Source organism: Corythoichthys intestinalis, chromosome 5, assembly GCF_030265065.1.
Source record: "Corythoichthys intestinalis isolate RoL2023-P3 chromosome 5, ASM3026506v1, whole genome shotgun sequence".
NCBI lineage: Eukaryota > Metazoa > Chordata > Actinopteri > Syngnathiformes > Syngnathidae > Corythoichthys > Corythoichthys intestinalis.
The window spans coordinates 44,534,975-44,554,629 of NC_080399.1; the positions used below are offsets into that span (position 1 = coordinate 44,534,975).

General features: G+C 38.7%; 1 protein-coding gene across 1 annotated transcript in view; it reads left to right on the plus strand.

Moving 5' to 3' along the window:
* cadps2 (Ca++-dependent secretion activator 2) overlaps positions 1-19,655 on the plus strand; it is a 289,750-nt gene that overhangs the window by 246,892 nt on the left and 23,203 nt on the right. The window contains exons 25-27 of the mRNA XM_057837859.1: positions 5,561-5,644; positions 5,752-5,784; positions 14,391-14,501. Coding sequence (XP_057693842.1) covers positions 5,561-5,644; positions 5,752-5,784; positions 14,391-14,501 — 228 coding nt within the window. The remainder of the gene's footprint in view (positions 1-5,560; positions 5,645-5,751; positions 5,785-14,390; positions 14,502-19,655) is intronic.

Here is a 19,655-nt window from a genome sequence, read left to right on the forward strand (position 1 = left end):
CCAGAGGCAGGAACACAACCCCAAAACATCAGGGAACCTCCACTATGTTTGACTGTAGGGACCGTGTTCTTTTCTTTTAAGGCCTCGTTTTTTTCCCCTGTAACTCTATGTTGACGTGTTTTCCCAAAAACCTCTACTTTTGTCTCATCTGACTAGAGAACATTCTTCCAAAACGTTTTTGGCTTTGTCAGGTAGGTTTTGGCAAACTCCAGCCTGGACTTATTTATGTCTATGGGTCAGAAGTGGGGTGTTCCTGGGTATCCTACCATACTGTACAGTCCCTTTTCATTCAGACGCCGACGGATAGTACGAGTTGACACTGTTGTAACCTCGGACTGCAGGACAGCTTGAACTTGTTTGGATGTTAGTCGAGATTTTTTATCCCACATCCGCACAATCTTTCGTTGAAATCTCTCCTTTCTTCTACGTTCACATCAAGGGAGGTTAGCCACAGTGCCATGGTCTTTACACGTATTGATGACACTGCGCACGGTAGACACAGGAACATTCAGGTTTTTGATGGACTGGTAGCCTTCAGATTGACCATGCTTCCTCGCAATTTTGCTTATCAAGTCCTCAGACAGTTCTTTGGTGGTCTTTCTTTCCTTCATGCTCAATGTGGTACACAAAAGGACACAGGACGGAGGTTGAGTCAACTTTAAACCATTTTAACTGGCTGCAAGTGTGATTTAGTTATTGCCACCACCTGTTAACCCTGTAGAGGCCAGCATTGTAGAATTACAGCATTTTTATTTTTTGTAAAAAAGGGTTGAAATGTTTTTGTTGTTGTTGTTGTTTTGTTTTTTGTTTTTTTTTACATTAATATAGTCATTGGGTCCTACTGTTCAGTCTCACAATAGGTGTGGATAGGGAATTTGTATATAAGCCCTGGCCACTGTTCCAGGACTTTCAGAATCTGCAGAACTTTGGGTGTGCAACAACACTTTGGTTCCTTGGACTGGATTTATCAGATTTAAGTAAGTATAATGCCTTTAACATTTTTTTTTTTTGTAATCATTACACTTACTAGACCATGTACATATGCAATTATTGTGAAATACATTCATCAAATGTAAATTAGAGCATCTTGTGTATATGTTGTAATTTTACAACTCTGGCCCTTGGGTAGTCAAAATGGCCATGGTGTAGGTTTACAAGTTACCTGGCTAAGTGTAGCCCAAATAGACAATTTGACAGGGACCTTCTATTTTTCACAATATATTTTAAAATTACACACATCTAGTACACTTTCCAGATATACTGTACTGTATTATATACATAGGCTTTATATTTATTTTTTATTTGCAAACCAGTGCTATTTGGAGCCCACTTTACAAGAAGTTGTATTACCGAAATATATTGCAATAGCATACCACTTTCTACTGCTTATAATTGTAATCACCTACAATAGTTCAGTTTCTCATTCTGTTTGTATATATGTGCCTAGTATTTTGGCTCAATTCATCGCATAAGCAGTTAGATCTGGGGGGATGCTGAAGGGTGTCTGTTGCATTGTTCCAGAAAAGGTGACAACGTTCGGAAATGCATTACTAGGGATGGGAATTGATAGGATTTTTACGATTCCGATTCCATTATCGATATTGCTTAACGATTCGATTCTTAATCGATTCTCTTATCGATTATAATTTGGGGAAAAAGAACAAACGTTTTGATTGGCATCGAGTTTATTTAATCAGAAGTCACAACCTTACAAACTCACAACGAGATCAAAAGAGGCCCAAAGCCTCAATGTTAACTGTGGCAATAAGTGGCAAATACACAAGAATGTGCAACATTTTACTGAAACATTTATCTAATAGAAATAAAAAATATTGGTATATATTGGCATATATTGGCAGATAGGTCTTTGTTCTGCCTTTGGCAATATGTGTTAAAGCAGGGGTCCCCAAACTTTTTCATGTGAGGGCCACATAACTTTTCTCTGATGAGGGGCCGGGGTCAGTTTGTTACAGAAAAAGTGTGACGATTGCAGAAGTGCATAAATGTAAAAAATGATTGTTTTTCAGAAAGCCACAATCAAATAACCCTTTCTGGATTCTTTATAATAATAATAATAATTAATAATAAAAACACTATTAATTAAATAGATAATAACCAAATAACCCTCTCTGAATTCTTCAAGGAAAAGGCCAGAAAATAAATAATACGATTGAGGAAAAAAAAAAAAAAAATCAAAATGGCCGGACCAAATGTGGAGGCGGGCCGTATTTGGGCCGCGGGCCGCAGTTTGAGGACTCCTGGAGCGCGCATACACCCAAAGAAGAAATGCCGCATCCAAGTGAGTGAGAGAGGGAAACACTTCTACGAGCCTACGTTCTTTGTTAATGTTAATATCTACAGAGGCAACGCCTGTATGTATCATCTTTTGTGTTGTTGTTGTGTTTCCACTCGCGATCGGACACTTAAATCCAGTTGTGTAGTGGTTTGAACGATGTGCTAATGCTAGCAAACGAATGCTAACCATACTGTTATTAGCAGCTAATCATCGCTGATTCACGTTGATGAAAACCTGTTTGTTATTGGGGACGAAATTGATTTGTTTCATTTCTATTCTTAGTTTCACTCTTCAAGTGATGGTTGAATAAAGTCAGCAAATTATACCGTCTTCTGCATCGTCATTTGGGAGTTTAGCTAGCTGTATAGCCGGGACTTTTATTTTATTTTTTATAGCCAGGATTGACCCTTAGCCTCTCTGTGAGGACAGCGCAATCGTATTCCCTCCCGATGCAGTTATCTCCACCTTGCAATGACTGCAAGTCGCTTTGTTGTAATTTTTCCTCGTGAAGTGAAGACACACTTTCGAGCGTTTGAACCTACGTGCTGTCATTGTTATGTTTATGGCTGCAATGCTCGTGCTTACCCGTCGTAACCTTTCATTTTCATTCTTTCCTGGTAAAGTGTAGTCAAACTTTGGAGCGAGTGGTTCTTGGCGCCATGCTAGTTTGATGCGTCTGGACAACAACACACGTCACGACGCAATACGCGTCTTTAGGAATCGTTAAAGGGATCGTTAGGGCTTTTTCATTGTGATGTCGAGGCCTCGAAACAGTCGGAACCGGTTCCGAATTGGAATCGGATTTCGATTCCCATCCCTATGCATTACCATTGCAGACATCATCTTTGTAGAAATGCAACATGCGTTCCTTTTGGGATGATGGTTTCACATTCTTGAACATTCTCACCTGATAATCAGCAAAATAAGTTGGCCAGACAGTATTGTTTGTAAATAGGTTACTTTGCCCCTCGCCCATGTACTAATTTTATTTCCATTTAGTTTTTGTCATTTCAGAATGTCTTCAGCAAGGAGAAAACCTTCTACACTGTGAAGGAGATCATCGATGCTGTCCAAAATGAGAGAGTGATGTGGACATAGACTTTGATGAAAGTCATGAAGAGTCAGGTAAAGAAACCCATGAAGAAGTGGACAAAGAAAACCATCCACCCACCGACTGCCCAGCCAATGAGGACACTGAACCCCGACCAGCCAAACATGCCATGCTCCGTGACAGATATCGCAGGCAGAAAAAAGTTTTCATCAGCCCTGATTTGGATAATTCTGGCCCACCTCTCACAAAATATGTTCATTCCCTCCACACACCATTGGAATGCTTCTGACAATTTGTGTCTGAAAACATGATTGAGTCACTCACAATAAACACAAATGAGTATAGCCTTCAAACACATGGAAGATCCATAAACACCAACAAAGAAGAAATATAACGAATGATGGGCATGTACGTATCTGAAGATGGGCCTGATACAAATGGCTGGAGTGCGAATGTACTGGGAGACAGACACACGGCATGCACCTGTTGCTGATGTGATGTTTTGTTTTTAATGGAATTTTATTGTCATCATCATCAGTATCATTGACAATCATTGCAATTACAAAATGTGATTATGATTTGCCCGAAGGAACCGAAGAAGACGACAAAGGCAGACAAGATAACGCATATGCTTATCAGTTTCCCGTCCCCCATACAACTAAAGACGCACATTCAGGCATGGAACATACATCAAAACTGTAAAATAACACAGTCAACAATCTGGGTTTGGTAACTAAGCGTCCAGTCAGGCAGTTCGATTAATTTTTGGGCGTACAAGGTTATGACTTTGTCATGTCCCTGACATTTTTGCATCTGTTTGCTGTGGAACAATTTTGTTGTGGCTATGTGTGTGACATGTTATCACAGCTGGTGTGAGTAACGACTCAAAATGCTTTTCTTATAAGTCTCTTAAAAGGATACATTGCTGAGGTGTACATGGTGGCAACAATTGGCGCACACAAGGTCACTGTAACAGTTTCATCAGACATGAATTAATGAGAAAATCAAACAACATGCTGTTTCTAAATAAATATGCTATTTGTAAAAATATGACTACTGTTGAAATTATTATTCATATTATGTACTGTTCTGGGGCTATGTAACAAGCAATCAACCAGTGCAAATTAAACCATAGTGTTTTTTTTTTTTTTTTACTGGGATATAAACATTTGTACCTTTCTGATTTGACCATGAGTACAGCTAGGGTTAGAGTCAGAAAATCCTGCTACCCCATTTAGCCAGCGTTGTAAGATTAAAACATTCTCATAAAACTTTACAAAAACATTTTTTTTTTTTGCTAACACTTCATTATCATCTTCAAAGGCCTCCTACAATACCATATAAGTGGTTGAACTTTTTTTCTTTTATGTTTTTCTATGTCTGGCCACTACAGGGTTAAGTGCCACAGGTAAGTAACAGGTGCTGTTAATTTCACAAATTACAGTAGCATCACATGATTTTACGAAGGGTGCCAATACTTTTGTCCGGCCCATTTTTGGAGTTTTGTATAAAATGATTTAGATTTTAAAATTTTTTTTTTTTTTACATTCTCTTTTGTGTTTTTTAATTGCAAGCAAAATCAATGAAGATATTACTACAAAAACCTTTATAATTGCAATCATTTTCTGGGAGAAATTGATCATTATCTGACAGAATTGCAGGGGTGCCAATACTTTTGGCCAGCAATGTATATTATTTAATAAGGTTGCTGTTTTGTGCTTCATGACATTTCCAAGTGTTTTAAGTAAAATAAAATGTAAATTTACATTTTTAGAAATGTATGTAAAATTAATATCAACCATTCAAACAGTAATTGTTTTTTAATGTATTATTTTACATATTGTTCAGTTTTACACATCTAAAAAATGGATAATTGTAATATTCTACACACGTATATTTCTTTTGATGTGCATGGCACATTCTTTCTTTAGTAATGTGATAAGTTCATGTTCTAAACCATTTCATACGTTTTTAAAAATGAAAATATAAATCTAATTGTAAAATTATCAGTTCTAAAAATAATATTACCTATTGTATGTTACCTATTGTAATATATAATTGCAATTTCTGTCTTTTATAACAAATGCCCAATCTACTACAAATCCATGCATGTTTTTTACTGTCCGTGCTTTAATTAACTGTTTCTTCAGTGTCAATGTGTTTAACATGGAAAATAGCTGATATTATGCATTAATTTTCTGTGTGTTGTGTAGTTGTGTGCAGTGTTGGATTCAGTTCTTTCAAAGCTGTCAAGATACGACGAAGGAACTTTCTTGTCATCCATCCTCTCGTTCACGGTTAACACACGCCTGCTTTAATTTATAAAATGAAATCTTTTATACTCCTTTCACTGGATATTCTCCCTCCTCCTCCTCCTCATCTTCCTGTTCTTTCTCCCGTGAAGGTGAAGGCAGCTGCCAAATATGTGGAAGTTCCCGTAAGTCGCATTTTTTTTTCCTTTTCAATTTATCATCTTTCCCTCCGTGTGTGTGTATGATCATTTAGAGCATATCTCGGCGAAGTATAGCCCAGGGATCCCATTTGGCCCACCCACTGTAGTGTTAAATTTATGTGTGTGTGTGGGGGGGTGACTACAACTGAATGAAACTATTTTGTTTAAAAAACAAACAAAAACAACGACAATTTACAATAAAACTAAAAGAAAAACAAATTTCACAAAAAAATGAAGTCCTCTCTTGAACATTACATAATAAAAATAGTTCCATTTTAAATGGAAAAGTTTGCAGGAGTTGACCATGATACCTGATTCTCTTCCAATTTACAATTGAAAGAGTGTAGATTAAAGTACGTGATGAGCCTCTTTGCATGACATCTGTTGTAATCCATTTGTTCATCTCTGTCGACACCCAGATGAGAAGTGTATGATTAACCATCTGACAGAATGTGAAGGTGCTGCCATAACCATCCTTAATCCCCCGTCCCGCCACCACAAACACCACCCTCGTCCTCCATTTTGTTCTCGAGTTCCCGTGCAGACTTCCTGTTAAATTATAATGTAACCTGCACCTCGTCCTCGACCCTGCCCCACTCTTTTGTGCGCCGGCAACCCGAGGCGGCTCAGCTGCCGGGAAAAAGCCACGGGACACCGTGAATGGTTGCAGGTGCAGCACAGCAACCGTATTTAAAAGACCCTTTCCCATTGCCTTGAAAAGACAGTTTTTCCACCTTTTGTCGTGCTTCTATTTGTCTGCAAAACAGCTCAAAATGGGTGGCTAAGTTTCCACTGAAGTAATAAGAGCTAAAACAGAGACTATGTAAAAGCAAATAGTGGAATGCCCCGACAGGAGTGTGAAGTTTTACACCGGACCATAGACTTCATGATATATTGACGGGACATAGGGCGCAGGGCCGATTAATAGGGGGCCTATCTCCGTCAAAGCTGACCGAATGGAAACACGAACAAAGAGCTTTTTATGTTAAAAATTCTTGTGAATAAATGCTTAAATCCTTGAATTCCTTATAGATAGGGAATTAAAACAGTCTCGATTCTTGGTTAAAAGCAAAAAAAATTGGCAGTTAGCATTTATTTTACGTAAATATGTTGAATGTGCTGCTAGTCTTTAAGCCACTGTGGCGCCGCCTTATCACCACAGAGAGCTTTTTACGTTTAAAATTCTTGTGTATAAATGCTTAAATCCCTGAATTCTTTATAGATATGGATGTAAAACAGTCTCGATTCTTGGTTAAAAGCAAAAAAAACTGGTAATTAGCATTTATTTTACGTAAATATTGCAAATTATGACACCAGTGCCGTAGCCGTTAATTTCTCCCATTGATTTTTTTCACGTTTCAAAATGCATGCATGGTCCGAAAAATATAATAATTGCCTTGAATCCTCGAACAAATCACTCCTGAGACAAGCCTTTCTGTTTGTATGTGGTACAGCTTTCGTACTTTTTCAACCTAAATCCAGTGTTGGATCGCTGCATGTGTTTGAGAATAACTGCGACTGACTTCGATTGACTGAAGTGGAGTGTGGGACGGTCCCCTACTTGAAGGCGTGGCGCAGTATCTGGGGAATGTGTCCTGTCAATATCATTTTGAAGACTATGACGCGGTAGACTGTATACATTTGGTCTACGCAGTATAAATTTGGACTCTTATCAACCAATAGGCGTAACAACTGGTGATAATGACATCATCGTATTCAGAGGGGCTGCCAGCCTTATACAAAGCTGAGTTCCCCAGATTGCCATCTGTTTTTTCCACTTTCTCCGTTAGTTTTGGTGAGACCGACCTGTGTTGTGCTTTGAGGTGTAAATCACCAACTTCAAGACGATACGATATCAATTCAGTCTGCCACGATCCATGGCCTTCAAACCATTTAATATGTTATTTTTGTGCACATTTACTCATTTTACACAAAGCATGCAAACCAAATGTATAGCTCGATTGGTTGATTTGGTGTAAAAATTTTACAGGGGTTGGACAAAATAATGGGAACACCTTACAAAAACTGATTTAATATGGTGCTGGTCCGCCTTTTGTGGCAATTACAGCCTCAATTCTCTGAAGTATTGATTCATACAACAAGTGAATTTTAAGCCATTCTTAAGTTAGAATACCATCTAATTCTTTTAGAGATGATGGCGGTAGAAATCCATGTCTTAATGTGAATATTTAAAACTGACCATAAATTCTCAATAATGCGGAGGTCTGGGGATTGTGCCAGCAATACGAGATGCTCAACTTCATTAGAATGTTCCTCATGCCATTTTTTAACAATTATGTTCAATGATTTTGATGCCAAAATGAACATCCACCAGTCTTAAAATGGGAAAAAGTTTTTAAAAAATAATAAATAAGGGTTCAACATGTTTGGCATGGGAAAGTTGCAGAGTTTGGTACCTTTAGCAAGGTGACGAACCAATGCTTTAGATGTTCTAAAATGACTGGCAATATGGGAAACTGATTTAAAAAGAGCAGGCAAAGTATGTATAAGTTGATTACAGAAGTAGTAGTTTTTCCACCTCACAACTGTTAATGTGTGTGCATACAGATACTGTACTTATGTCTGCGTGAACATGTTTACGAAGGCTGGAACTGTGCCCACATTACATACTTGTCACACATCTCTGTCACCTTGTCAGCATGAGACAACAGACTGAGTGTGGGGGTTGTGGATTGACACACAACCTTGCTGGACCAAGATGAGGATTTATCGTCTCACATGACACACTTGATTGCCGTTTATCGTGCATTGGTGTCTACTTGTGTGCTTATTTAAAAAGCGTGTTAAAGTGTCCACATACCTGAGTGTTGTGTTTCTCAAGCTGATGTTGACATTCTAATTAAGTTTCTCACGGATGTTGCCATTGGACGTGTTTCATTCCGGTCATTTTTAGATCAGCACTGTAGCTGATACAGTGTCTTCTTTAGCATCTGTTTCAAAGTAGATCTAAGTAAATTAATCAATTCAACTCGTCATTGCTAGAATTTCAGCACAATATAGAGGTTCCCGGTTTTCAATGGACTGGAATAGAAACAAATTAGAAAAAACATCTAATTTACAAATATACCTCAGCATAAATCTGACATAAGTGTTGTAATTGGAACTATGATTGGGTTGCACACTAGAGGACACATTTAATGATAAATGAAAACCCTAATCTTAAACAAAACAAAAAATGTGTCCCGTTTCCAATGAAAATGAGCCCTTCAATATCTGGGGCCATTGCTTAGGCCTAAAAAGGGTGACATGACTTCTCTGGGTCAGGTATGAGATCTAACCTCAAGTGAAAAAGTGGGACGAAGGGTGCCGATGATGAACAGTTATGACAACCCTGTGTCAAAAATTAACATTTGTCATAAGACCACTCAACATTGTCTAAATAAATGCAGTAAATATAACTGAAAAATCTTCTTATTCAGGTGGTAACAAATCTAAATAAAAATGGAGCCTTCCGTCAGGTAAAACACTATTGCTTTTCATAGACGGAGTTTGACTTTTGGGCGGGGGGGACACAACATTTTGATGACCCCGAAACGCAGTGTCAGCAATAAATTAACTTACAATAATTTTTATACAGTAGTTGACAATGAGCGTTTTTTGTTTTCTATCCTTCTTGAGGGAAATCCTAAATCAGGCTGCTTAGGACGACTATACTTTTCGCCAAGCTCGTCATCCATTGAATATGGTACCTCCGCCAGTGTTGTGCCAATGTAGTTACCCCCGTCAAAAATTGTATCCCCTGGGCGGAGCCACTGCGCTGCACTGATTTGCTTGATTTCCATGTTTTGGTGATGTAGTCATGTACGAGGTTTTAAAACATGGCCTATCCATCAAAAATAAAAAAATTCTGTCTTATAACATAACATACGTACTGAACGTAAAAAAAGTCAATGTTTTACTGTTTACTCGTAGGATGACCTATAACTGTTTTTACTGTAATTCACGTCCTGTGTGGAGTTTCTCCAGTTTAATAAACGTCGATGTTCAAAATATATAACTGTGGTTCTTTTCTGGCTTCAATTAACTGTTTAAGTCGACATAACTCATAATTAATGTTTGTGTGTGCGCTCCCGTGGCCAGGTGATACAATTTTTGATTGATTTGGATGAATTTGAAAATAGCTACATTGGCAAGACACCGGTGGTGGCTTTGTTGTACAATTAGCGTCTTTAGTGGGGCAAATTGAAACTCCGCTCACCATTTTGGCGGTGCTCTCTGGCGTTTCATGGCTTACATTTTCAATCCTTGGTTTTTGCTCAGTACTTGTTGACGCTTTTAAAAGCTTAGGTTTGAAAAAAGTATGTATATCCATCTTGCTTCTTCGGTCATCGGTGGTTTTGGCTAAGCAAAGCAAATGACCATGTAAGGTGCCAGTCACATGATCTGTTTGAAAAATAATTTTGACCCGTTATAAAAATCTTTTTTTTTTTTAATTCATTCATTTTTGTTGTTTGTTTTATTGCTTTACAACTTTTATAGACAATATTTTACCGAAAAACTAATTTTAAACTCGTATATAGGAAAGTCAATTACATGCAATTACACTTTTTAGCCACCAGGGGGGGCCTGACCCCCACCCCTATCTCACCCCCTTAAACTTTGCATCTACAAGCAAAGTTAAACTCAACAAAAAAATAAAAACTTTTTACCTCGACTATGATTAATGTATGATTATCTGGGAAAAAAATGTCAGCATTGGTTGCAAATAAAAATATTTTTAATTAGATCATGTAGAAAATAAGTCATCAACTAATCAAACGTGTTTAAGGGGAAAAAATTGACCGGCACATTCAGTAAGCGAAAAAGGGTAAATGTAAGTCTGAAAATAATGAAAATAATTCACTTAATAATGGTAGGGTCAATTCTACCCTGACAACATATGGGAAGACAATCTAAATTACCTATATAACTGAACTTATTATATAATGTATTTATGTAATTATTGGATTGTAATTATTATATGTATTTATGTAATGGTTGGTTAAAAGTTGGTTGGGACAATTTGAGCATCCTGAAAAGTTGGTAGTGTTATGTTGCTACCGTCCCTAGGTGAACCTACGCCCTTGCTTTAGGATACCTTCCAGGTGAGTTGCCCGTAGGTGATTGAGGAGTTAGATTGTAGTTTTTGTCCACCAGATTTGTCTCTGTACCCTTGATAACTTAAACAACTGCTGTTCTCTGAGTTGTGTTCTTTGCTGGATAAGCTTTTGACCCAGTGTTTTTGCCTTTCCTTCGATAGCTGTTTTTCGTAAAAATTGGCGTCTTCAGGGATAAGGGATGGCATTTTTTTGACATTTGAAAACAAAAAGATGTGGTCCTCCTCCTTGTGTTTCTACACAAAATGTGTCTTTGACCTGCACATTCGCCCGAGAATTCTGTTAATCATATTAACTACCAAGAAACAAGTGTTCATCTCGTGGCAGGTTGTCTTCTTAGTTTGCATTGATAACAGTTGACATATTCTGCTGAGATGAGTGAAGTCATTTGATGACAGATCTAAAAAGTTGTTAGCATTCTTTGTATTTATTGACCTCAAAGACTACTACCAGACGTCAATTTGACGGGTGTCTGTGATCCCCCAACTCTTCTGTTCTCTCGATGACTGTTCTGACAGACGAGTCATCAAACCCCCCTCACTCGTCCACCGCATGGACACCAGTACAGCAGATGCCCCTGCGGTCATGTGACCCCACTTTAACCTCTTTTTCCCGCCTGCTGGTCCGTCTGAATTACAAACGCCTGAATGACTGCTCGCAGCATGTCACTCCCTGTTAGACCCTCTGTTTGTTTATGTGTGCCTGTGTGTGCGCGCTTGCTACACCAACCCAAAGAAGCAACACAACTTTGGTGCTGTTGTGCTTGACAAAAGAAATCCACCTGAAATGCTTCAACTTGCCTTTTGGCTTGTCCGTGTGAAGCTAAACGCTTTGCGTGTTTGACTTGTGTTGGCTCCCTCGTTTAGGAACTGACATGAAGCTCTTTGGTGATATGCCGATGATGCCACCCCCCACATCCCCAAACCCAGCCTCACCTTGTCAACCCCCCTGAGGGCAACGCAGACTGTGAAAGATGTCAAAGCAATTACAAAAAGCATTAGACTTGTAATCTCCCCTGACAACGAGTGTGAATAAAGATATCACTAGTGAGTGTGCCACTGTTAGTCAGCATGCAGCACACACACACACACACACACACACACACATAAAAGCATCAGGTCTTTGGTACATCTTAATAATCTTTAAATGGCACTCATTTGATCAGGGACACGGACTAATGACATGCGGTAAAAGGAAAAAAAAAAGAAAAGAATGTGCCCCAACACCAGTTTGATCGATTGACTCGAAATAAGCTGGATTTGTCAGTCATAATTCATACGGAAAAATTTATTGAAGACCCATACCTGAAATTGAATGAATGAATGCTTTATTTCGGGCATATGCCAGAAATAAAGAAGATAAAACAGACAAAAAGCGATTCAAAATTTAGGGGGGAAAAATTAACTATGAGACACTTAAAATAACAAGAACAATAGTCAAGACAATAATCGTAATAACAGAATTTATTCAATATGCCCAAAAAGGGTGAAGCATTTCCTTATTAAAACCCACTCCACCTGTTCCATTTCGGCATGAGCAGGCCGTCACAATACTAGTCCCCCTATTTAAAAAAGTAAATAACCATATACAGTGGGGAGAACAAGTATTTGATACACTGCCAATGGGTTTTCCCATTGACTGTGTATCAAATACTTGTTCTCCCCACTGTACATAAGATGAGAAATAAAAACAATTTAAATAGGACCTAGCCCAAAAAGGATGAAGCATTTGCTTATTAAAACCTACTCCCCCGTTCCATTTCTCCACTATCAGTCTTTCTTATTACTAACCCCATCGTAACAAAATAATGTAAATAAACATACAGTCCCTGACAAAAGTCTTGTCGCTTATTCATTTTGTAGAAACAATTGCTAATAACCTGACTTTTAATTCTTCAATTGGTTTCAGAAATGCCTCATATGAAAGTTAAGACCCTCCCAAATGGTGTTGAATGTACAAAAAATATATTTGTTTCACAGAAAAGATTATTTAATGAAGACATAAAGGTCAAATTTTGGCAAGGCAAAAGTTTTGTCGCCTACAGAAAGTAGTGTGAAAATTGAACAAAAACTGTACTTCACATACAAAAACGTTACATAACATAGTAGTGGTGCTGTGAGATCCAAATTTAAATTTAGCTGCCTCTTACATTCCTAACCATAAAAAGGGACAAATTCTGCAGCAGGATGGTGCTCCATCGCATACTTCAATCATTACCTCAAAGTTCCTCAAGGCAAAGAAAATCAAGATCCTCAAGGACTGGCCGGCCCAGTCACCAGACATGAACATCATTGAGCATGTCTGGGGTAGGATGAAAGAGGAAGCATGGAAGACGAAACCCAAGAATGTTGATGAACTCTGGGAGGCATGCAAGACGGCTTTCTTTGATCTTCCTGATGACTTCATCAATAAATTGTATGAATCCTTGCTGAACCGCATGGATGCAGTCCTTCAAGCCCATGGAAATCATACAAAATATTAAATTTGGATCTCACCGCACCGCTACTTTTTTCGCTTATGTAACATATTTTTGTATTTGAAGTACATTTTTTGTTCAATTTTCACACTACTTTCTGTAGGCAACAAAACTTTTGTCTTGCCAAAATTTGACCTTTATGTCTTCATTGAATGATAAATCTTTTTTCAGTGAAACAAATATAGTTTTGTACATTCAACATCATTTGGTAGGGTCTTAGCTTTCGTATGAGCCATTTCTGAAACCAATTGAATAATTAAAAGTCAGGTTATTAGCAACTGTTTCTACAAAATGAATAAGCGACAAGACTTTTGTCAGGGACTGTACGTAAGATGAAAAAAAAAACAGAAATTAAATAGGACCTAGCCAAAACAGATTAGTGATAACACCCTATGGTTAAACCTTGTCCCCCTGCTTTCTAAACTGGGTCATACTTGTTCATTGCTTGAGCCCCCCCCACCCCACCCCCCGCTTTCTAATTTGTTACATAGCCTCACTTCACAAATAGAAACTCAAAAAAGTTTTAGCGTAAAGTCCGTACCCTCTGATGCTGATAGTGAAGCCCCTCGCCGCTAAACCTCAAATGCCCTTCTACAGGAAGACTGTCACATTGGTTTGAAATGCCCTGTTCGATTGAGTTGCCTGAGTCATGGCTCCTGGAAACTTTGATTTAAAAAAAAAAAAAAAAAAAAAAAAAAAAAAAACATTGGTTTAAAGAAAAATATTTAAAATATTCAGACAACATCATCAGGTTTATGCATGGCCATGAAATTGGATCATAAGAGGTTTTCTTAAGCACCAATGCCTGAAACTTAGAGTGAGCCAGCCAATTTGGCTTGTAGTATGTAGAAACCACTCTTCATGAAAATAACTTTATTTCAGATGTTTTACATTAATTTAAGAAATCCAAGAATTCTTTTCTGTTCTGTTTTAACACGATCAACTGAATATTCAAAACGGATGTATTAACTCATGTTACCCTTGTGTGGTCTTTACAGAAATCATCAGGATTGGACCTGGCTGACACATACATCACGTTCGTCCGTCAAAACCAGGACATTCTCCGTGAGCGTATCAACGATGAACTCTACATCGAGAAAGTCTTTGAAGTGAGTCGCTTTTGTTTTTTTCTTCTTCTCTGACTCTGGTCATCATGGTAACGAAAACCGTACTCTGAATTTGGCGGAATGGTTCCACAAAACTCTAATTTTGTGGTAAAAGTGAGGTTTAAGTGTGCTGTCATACTTTCTCCTTTGTGGATTTTGACACAAAAATGCCAGAAAGTTTTTGTTCTTTTTTAAAACACACCTGGAAAGTCTTTCAAATATACGTAAATGTACTTGCATTGCTCATTGTATAGTACATGCTACATACTGAGATAAGAAAATTATGCGATATACATTCTTTGAGTTAACAGTGCTTCGCAAGTGTGTGTTCCATCGGTTGCTTATATTCACCACACACACGCTCACAAATTTGGTATAGAAAGACATACACGCAAGTCCCATGCTGTTTGTTTGTCTTCCGCCAGCTCGGTGTAAAAAATATTTCAGCGAGGAGTTGTCAAACAAGCCTCGCCGCTCGATATGTCAGACATGACGCCTAAGACCTCGGTGTGCATTAGTAGCACAAAGCGGCACGGGGAATGGATTGTTGCTGCTATTTGTGTGAGTGTGTGTGCATGCGCGTGATTGTGGAGGTCTATCTAATGGGCCTCACCAGCATCCAGTCACGTCCGGGTAGGAGGCGGCGGTAGGGAGCGGGCAGGCCTCTCGACCCGTCTCCGCTCATCCTCTCGCCGTCCATCACGATTACACAAAACGGCCGTTTTGTCCAAGTGCGATGAAGATAATGAAGTACATCATCATCATTGTCATCATTTTGAACAGTGGGCGTGTGACAGGCTGAATGGGAGAAAATAAAGAAAATCCCTCAAGCTGACCCTCCACTCAGCACAAAAACTCTACTGACTTTCTTTGTCACTTACTTCCTTCGTACTTATCTTTAAAGGAGCAATTTTTAAGAAATGGCACTAATATTTCGATAGACATTAAAGGAACGTGTATCTACAAATACATTTAACACAGTTCTTAAAATTGTAAAGCCAAGATTTCCCAGGGTCGATTGTCAGTCCATTAAAGTTATTGTTTTAATTTTGTGTTTACTGTTGATGACCCACCCACCACCAATCGCTAATTACATAATCAGTTCGGTGTCTGCATCCACGTTCCCCAAACTTGATGATTAGTATGCAATTTAAAGTAAGGGTTGTACAACTTTAGAAGAAGTGTAAATTAAAAAATGTTGCCAACCACAACATCAAAAAAATCTCAATACGAGTCTCAAATCAGTCATAACAAAAAAAGACAAGAATATCCATTGCAAATGTCTTTGATCAATGCAGACAAATGAAGAAATTTGAAGAAAGACCTCAAAGTTGTACAACTTCCCCTGGACAGGTGGTGTGTTTTCCGACAGCATATTAATATCATGTGTGTATGTACAGTTCGCATTCTCGTGGTGCGTTATTTAGCATGTGGGTTCATTAACTGGGGCAAAGATGGCATCTTTACCTGGATGCCTTTTTTTTTTTTACTTAATTTCTCTTTACCTTCTGGCTTACTTCATCTTTCTTTACTTCTGTACTTCCGCATGCTTTAGTTTGGCTTTGTTACCTCTTTATTTCCACTTTGCAAAATTTTACTTCCAATTCAGTTTCAAATTACTTCCACAATATTTTCATTTTATTTTACATTTCATCTTACTTCTCTACATCTATATTTCTTCCTTACGTTTCCTCTGCTTTATTCTTATGTACTCCCACTGTATTACCTCTTTAACTGTCTCTCTGCTTTGTCACTAAATTGTACAGTGGTACCTCGAAATTACGTTCACTTCGACACACGATCCTTTCGACATCCGACGTAAAATTTGACTCGCCATTTGTTTTTCTACAGTGCTGGTCAAAAGTATTGGCACCACTGCAATTCTGTCAGATAATGCTCAATTTCTCCCAGAAAATTATTGCAATTACAAATGCTTTGGTAGGATTATCTTCATTTATTTTGCTTGCAATGGAAAAACACAAAAGAGAATGGAAACAAAAAAAGAAATCATTATCATTTTACATAAAACTCAAAAAATGGGCCGGACAAAAGTATTGGCACCCTTTGAAAAATCATGTGATGCTTCTGTAATTTGTGTAATTAACAGCACCAATTACTTACCTGTGGCACATAATAAGTGGTGGCAATAACTAAGTCACACTTGAAGCCAGTTAAAATGAATTAAAGTTGACTCAACCTCTGCCCTGTGTCTTTGTGTGTGCTACATTGAGCATGGAGAAAAGAAAGACGACCAAGGAACTGTCTGAAGACTTGAGAAGCAAAATTGAGGAGGGAGTGAGGAAGCATGGGCAATCTCAAGGCTACAAGTCCATCTCCCAAGACCGGAATGTTCCTGTGTCTACCGTGCACAGTGTCATCAATAAGTGTAAAGCCCATGGCACTGTGGCTAACTTCCCTAGATGTGGACGGGGAAAAAAAATTGACGAGAGATTTCAACGGATGGTGGATAAAGAACCTCGACTAACATCCAAACAACTTCAAGCTCTCCTGCAGTCCGAGGGTACAACAGTGTCAACCTATACTATTCGTTGGTGTCTGAATGAAAAGGGACTCTATGGTAGGATACCCAGAAAGACCCCACTTCTGACCCAGAGACATAAAATCGCCAGGCTGGAGTTTGCCAAAACTTACCGGAGAAAGCCAAAAATGTTGTGGAAGACAAAAGTACAGTTTTTTGGGAAAAGGCATCAACATAGAGTTTACAGGGGGGAAAAGGAGGCCTTCAAAGAAAAGAACACGGTCCCCACAGTCAAACATGGCGGAGGTTCCCTGATGTTTTGGGGTTGCATTGCTACCTCTGGCACTGGACTGCTTGACCGTGTGCATGGCATTATGAAGTCTGAAGACTACCAACAAATTTTGCAGCATAATGTATGGCCCAGTGTGAGAAAGCTGGGTCACCCTTAGGGCCCAAATACACCAGATGCATGATCGTTGCGGTTCTGGTCCGACTCCAGTAAAAAATTGCACCGGAGCCAATCCGTTCCCATTATATCCTATTGTTCAACGTATACCGGCCGCATCAGTGCTCCTGATTGACTGCGGACCATCTCCGACGTGCCGCAGCCCGCCGGATGGTTTAGGCTATTTTCTATTTTGGGCCTGGACGTAACAGCCCAGTTGCTTATTCACGGTTTAAACACCAGCTAACATGGACGAAGAACGTCTCATCATGGAGGTGGAAAGTCACAAAGTGATATACATGCAGCAGATCGTTATTATAAGGACAGCATTAAAAGGGAAGCTGCAAGGTGTCCTATTATGTGTGTTTTTCTGGCAATGATATCAAACACACGACGTGCTGACCACTTTGAGCGAAAAAAAAAAAAAAAAGCAGCGTATCTGAAAGTGGTTCAACCGCAGAAATTCTCGCACCCGGCGCACATACAATGTCGGTTTGTATACAAAGTCGAGGGGGAAAAGTACGAAAGAGAATAAAGAGACACCCACAAGTTTCGACCTGGTGGTCTATTCAAGACCTTTTCACCCTTTAAATCTCAGCGACCTGGAGCAGTTGGCCAAAGAAGAATGGTCTAAAATTCCATCAGAGCATTGTAAGAATCTCATTGATAGATACCGGAAGCAGTTGTTCGCAGTTAATTTGTCTAAAGGTTGTGCTACCAAGTATTAGGCTGAGGGTGCCAATACTTTTGTCCGGCCCATTTTGGGAGTTTTGTGTAAAATGATAATGATTTAATTTTTTTCTAATTCTCTTTTGTGTTTTTTTCATTGCAAGCAAGATAAACGAAGATATTAATCCAAAGTATTGTAATTGCAATCATTTTCTGGGAGAAATTGAGCATTATCTGACAGAATTGCCGGGGTGTCAATACTTTTGGCCTGCACTGTACATCAAATGACATGCTCGAAATTTGACGATTTATGACAGCGCTACAGTTGCTTTGCTTTCCCGCAAGACGGATGCACGGCGGATTTTTTTGCGAGAAATTAACATTGGTTCCAAGAAAGTTTGTGCAGGTGGTGAAAAAAGGAAAAAGGTGAGGCTTACCATTGAAATGAAGATGGAAATGATAGAAAAATATGAGTGTTGTGTGCGCATCCGTGAACTGGCTCGACGATACGGCTGTAGAAGGTCTACGATCTCGTCAGTCCTCCTCCGACCTCCGTTGGCCGGTCTTTATAAGTTAAGGTGACACCTATTATTATTGTAACATCCCCAAAGAAATTGTCAGCTCCGTCAGGTTTCTAATCATTTATTTCTGAACTTGTACAACACAACATGCCTACTTTCTGCCGCAGCTAATGCCAATGACAGAACATGAAAAGTGAAAGTAAAAAGTCCTCTCTCACTCTGTCACGTTTGCCACTCAGTGCGTTCAGGTACACGACGCAAAACACATCCACCACATTAGAACCCAATTCGTTACATTATTACAGGTATTATTATTATTATGGTCATTATTATTACGGTTTTTATTGATAATTTATTTGTTTTGTTCTGTGTAACTGCTATTTGCAATAGTACCAGTAGTAATAATTAAGGATTTAGTGAAAGTTTTCGGGCTCTGGAACGAGTTAATAGAATTATAATGTATTTTTATGGAAAACTCCTGCTCGACATACGACCATTTCGACTTACATACAAGGTCCTGGAACAAATTAACTTCGTATGTAGAGGTACCACTGTACTTCTCTATATCCCCTTTACCTACTTTTTTTCATTACTTCTTCTTACCTTCCTGTTCATGTCTCTCGTTTCTCACATTCTATTTAGAATATTGTTTGAGAATATACAACATATATTCAATCTAAAGAAGCATGGTATATATTTTTCTGAACAATCCATTCTTTAACTGTACAGTTTTGATAGCAGTGTGAAATAATCCAACCTGATGCTGTCATAGTATGTGTGTATGTGTGCGCGCCCGCACGAGTATGCGTGAGCGGCAACTCAAATCTTGACGAGACATCCACACGTCTCATCTGTCAAGTTCTTCACGTTCTCTTCAATCCTACCTGATAGCTCTGTTAAGATGATGATGAACACGATGAAGATAACACACAAACACACATGTCGTTAACGTCGTGTTAGTGGACTAAGGAGAAGCTCCTTAATTGAGCAAATTAGCAGACAACAGTGAAAGCAGATGGTGGGAAGGAAAGAGGTGGGAGTGA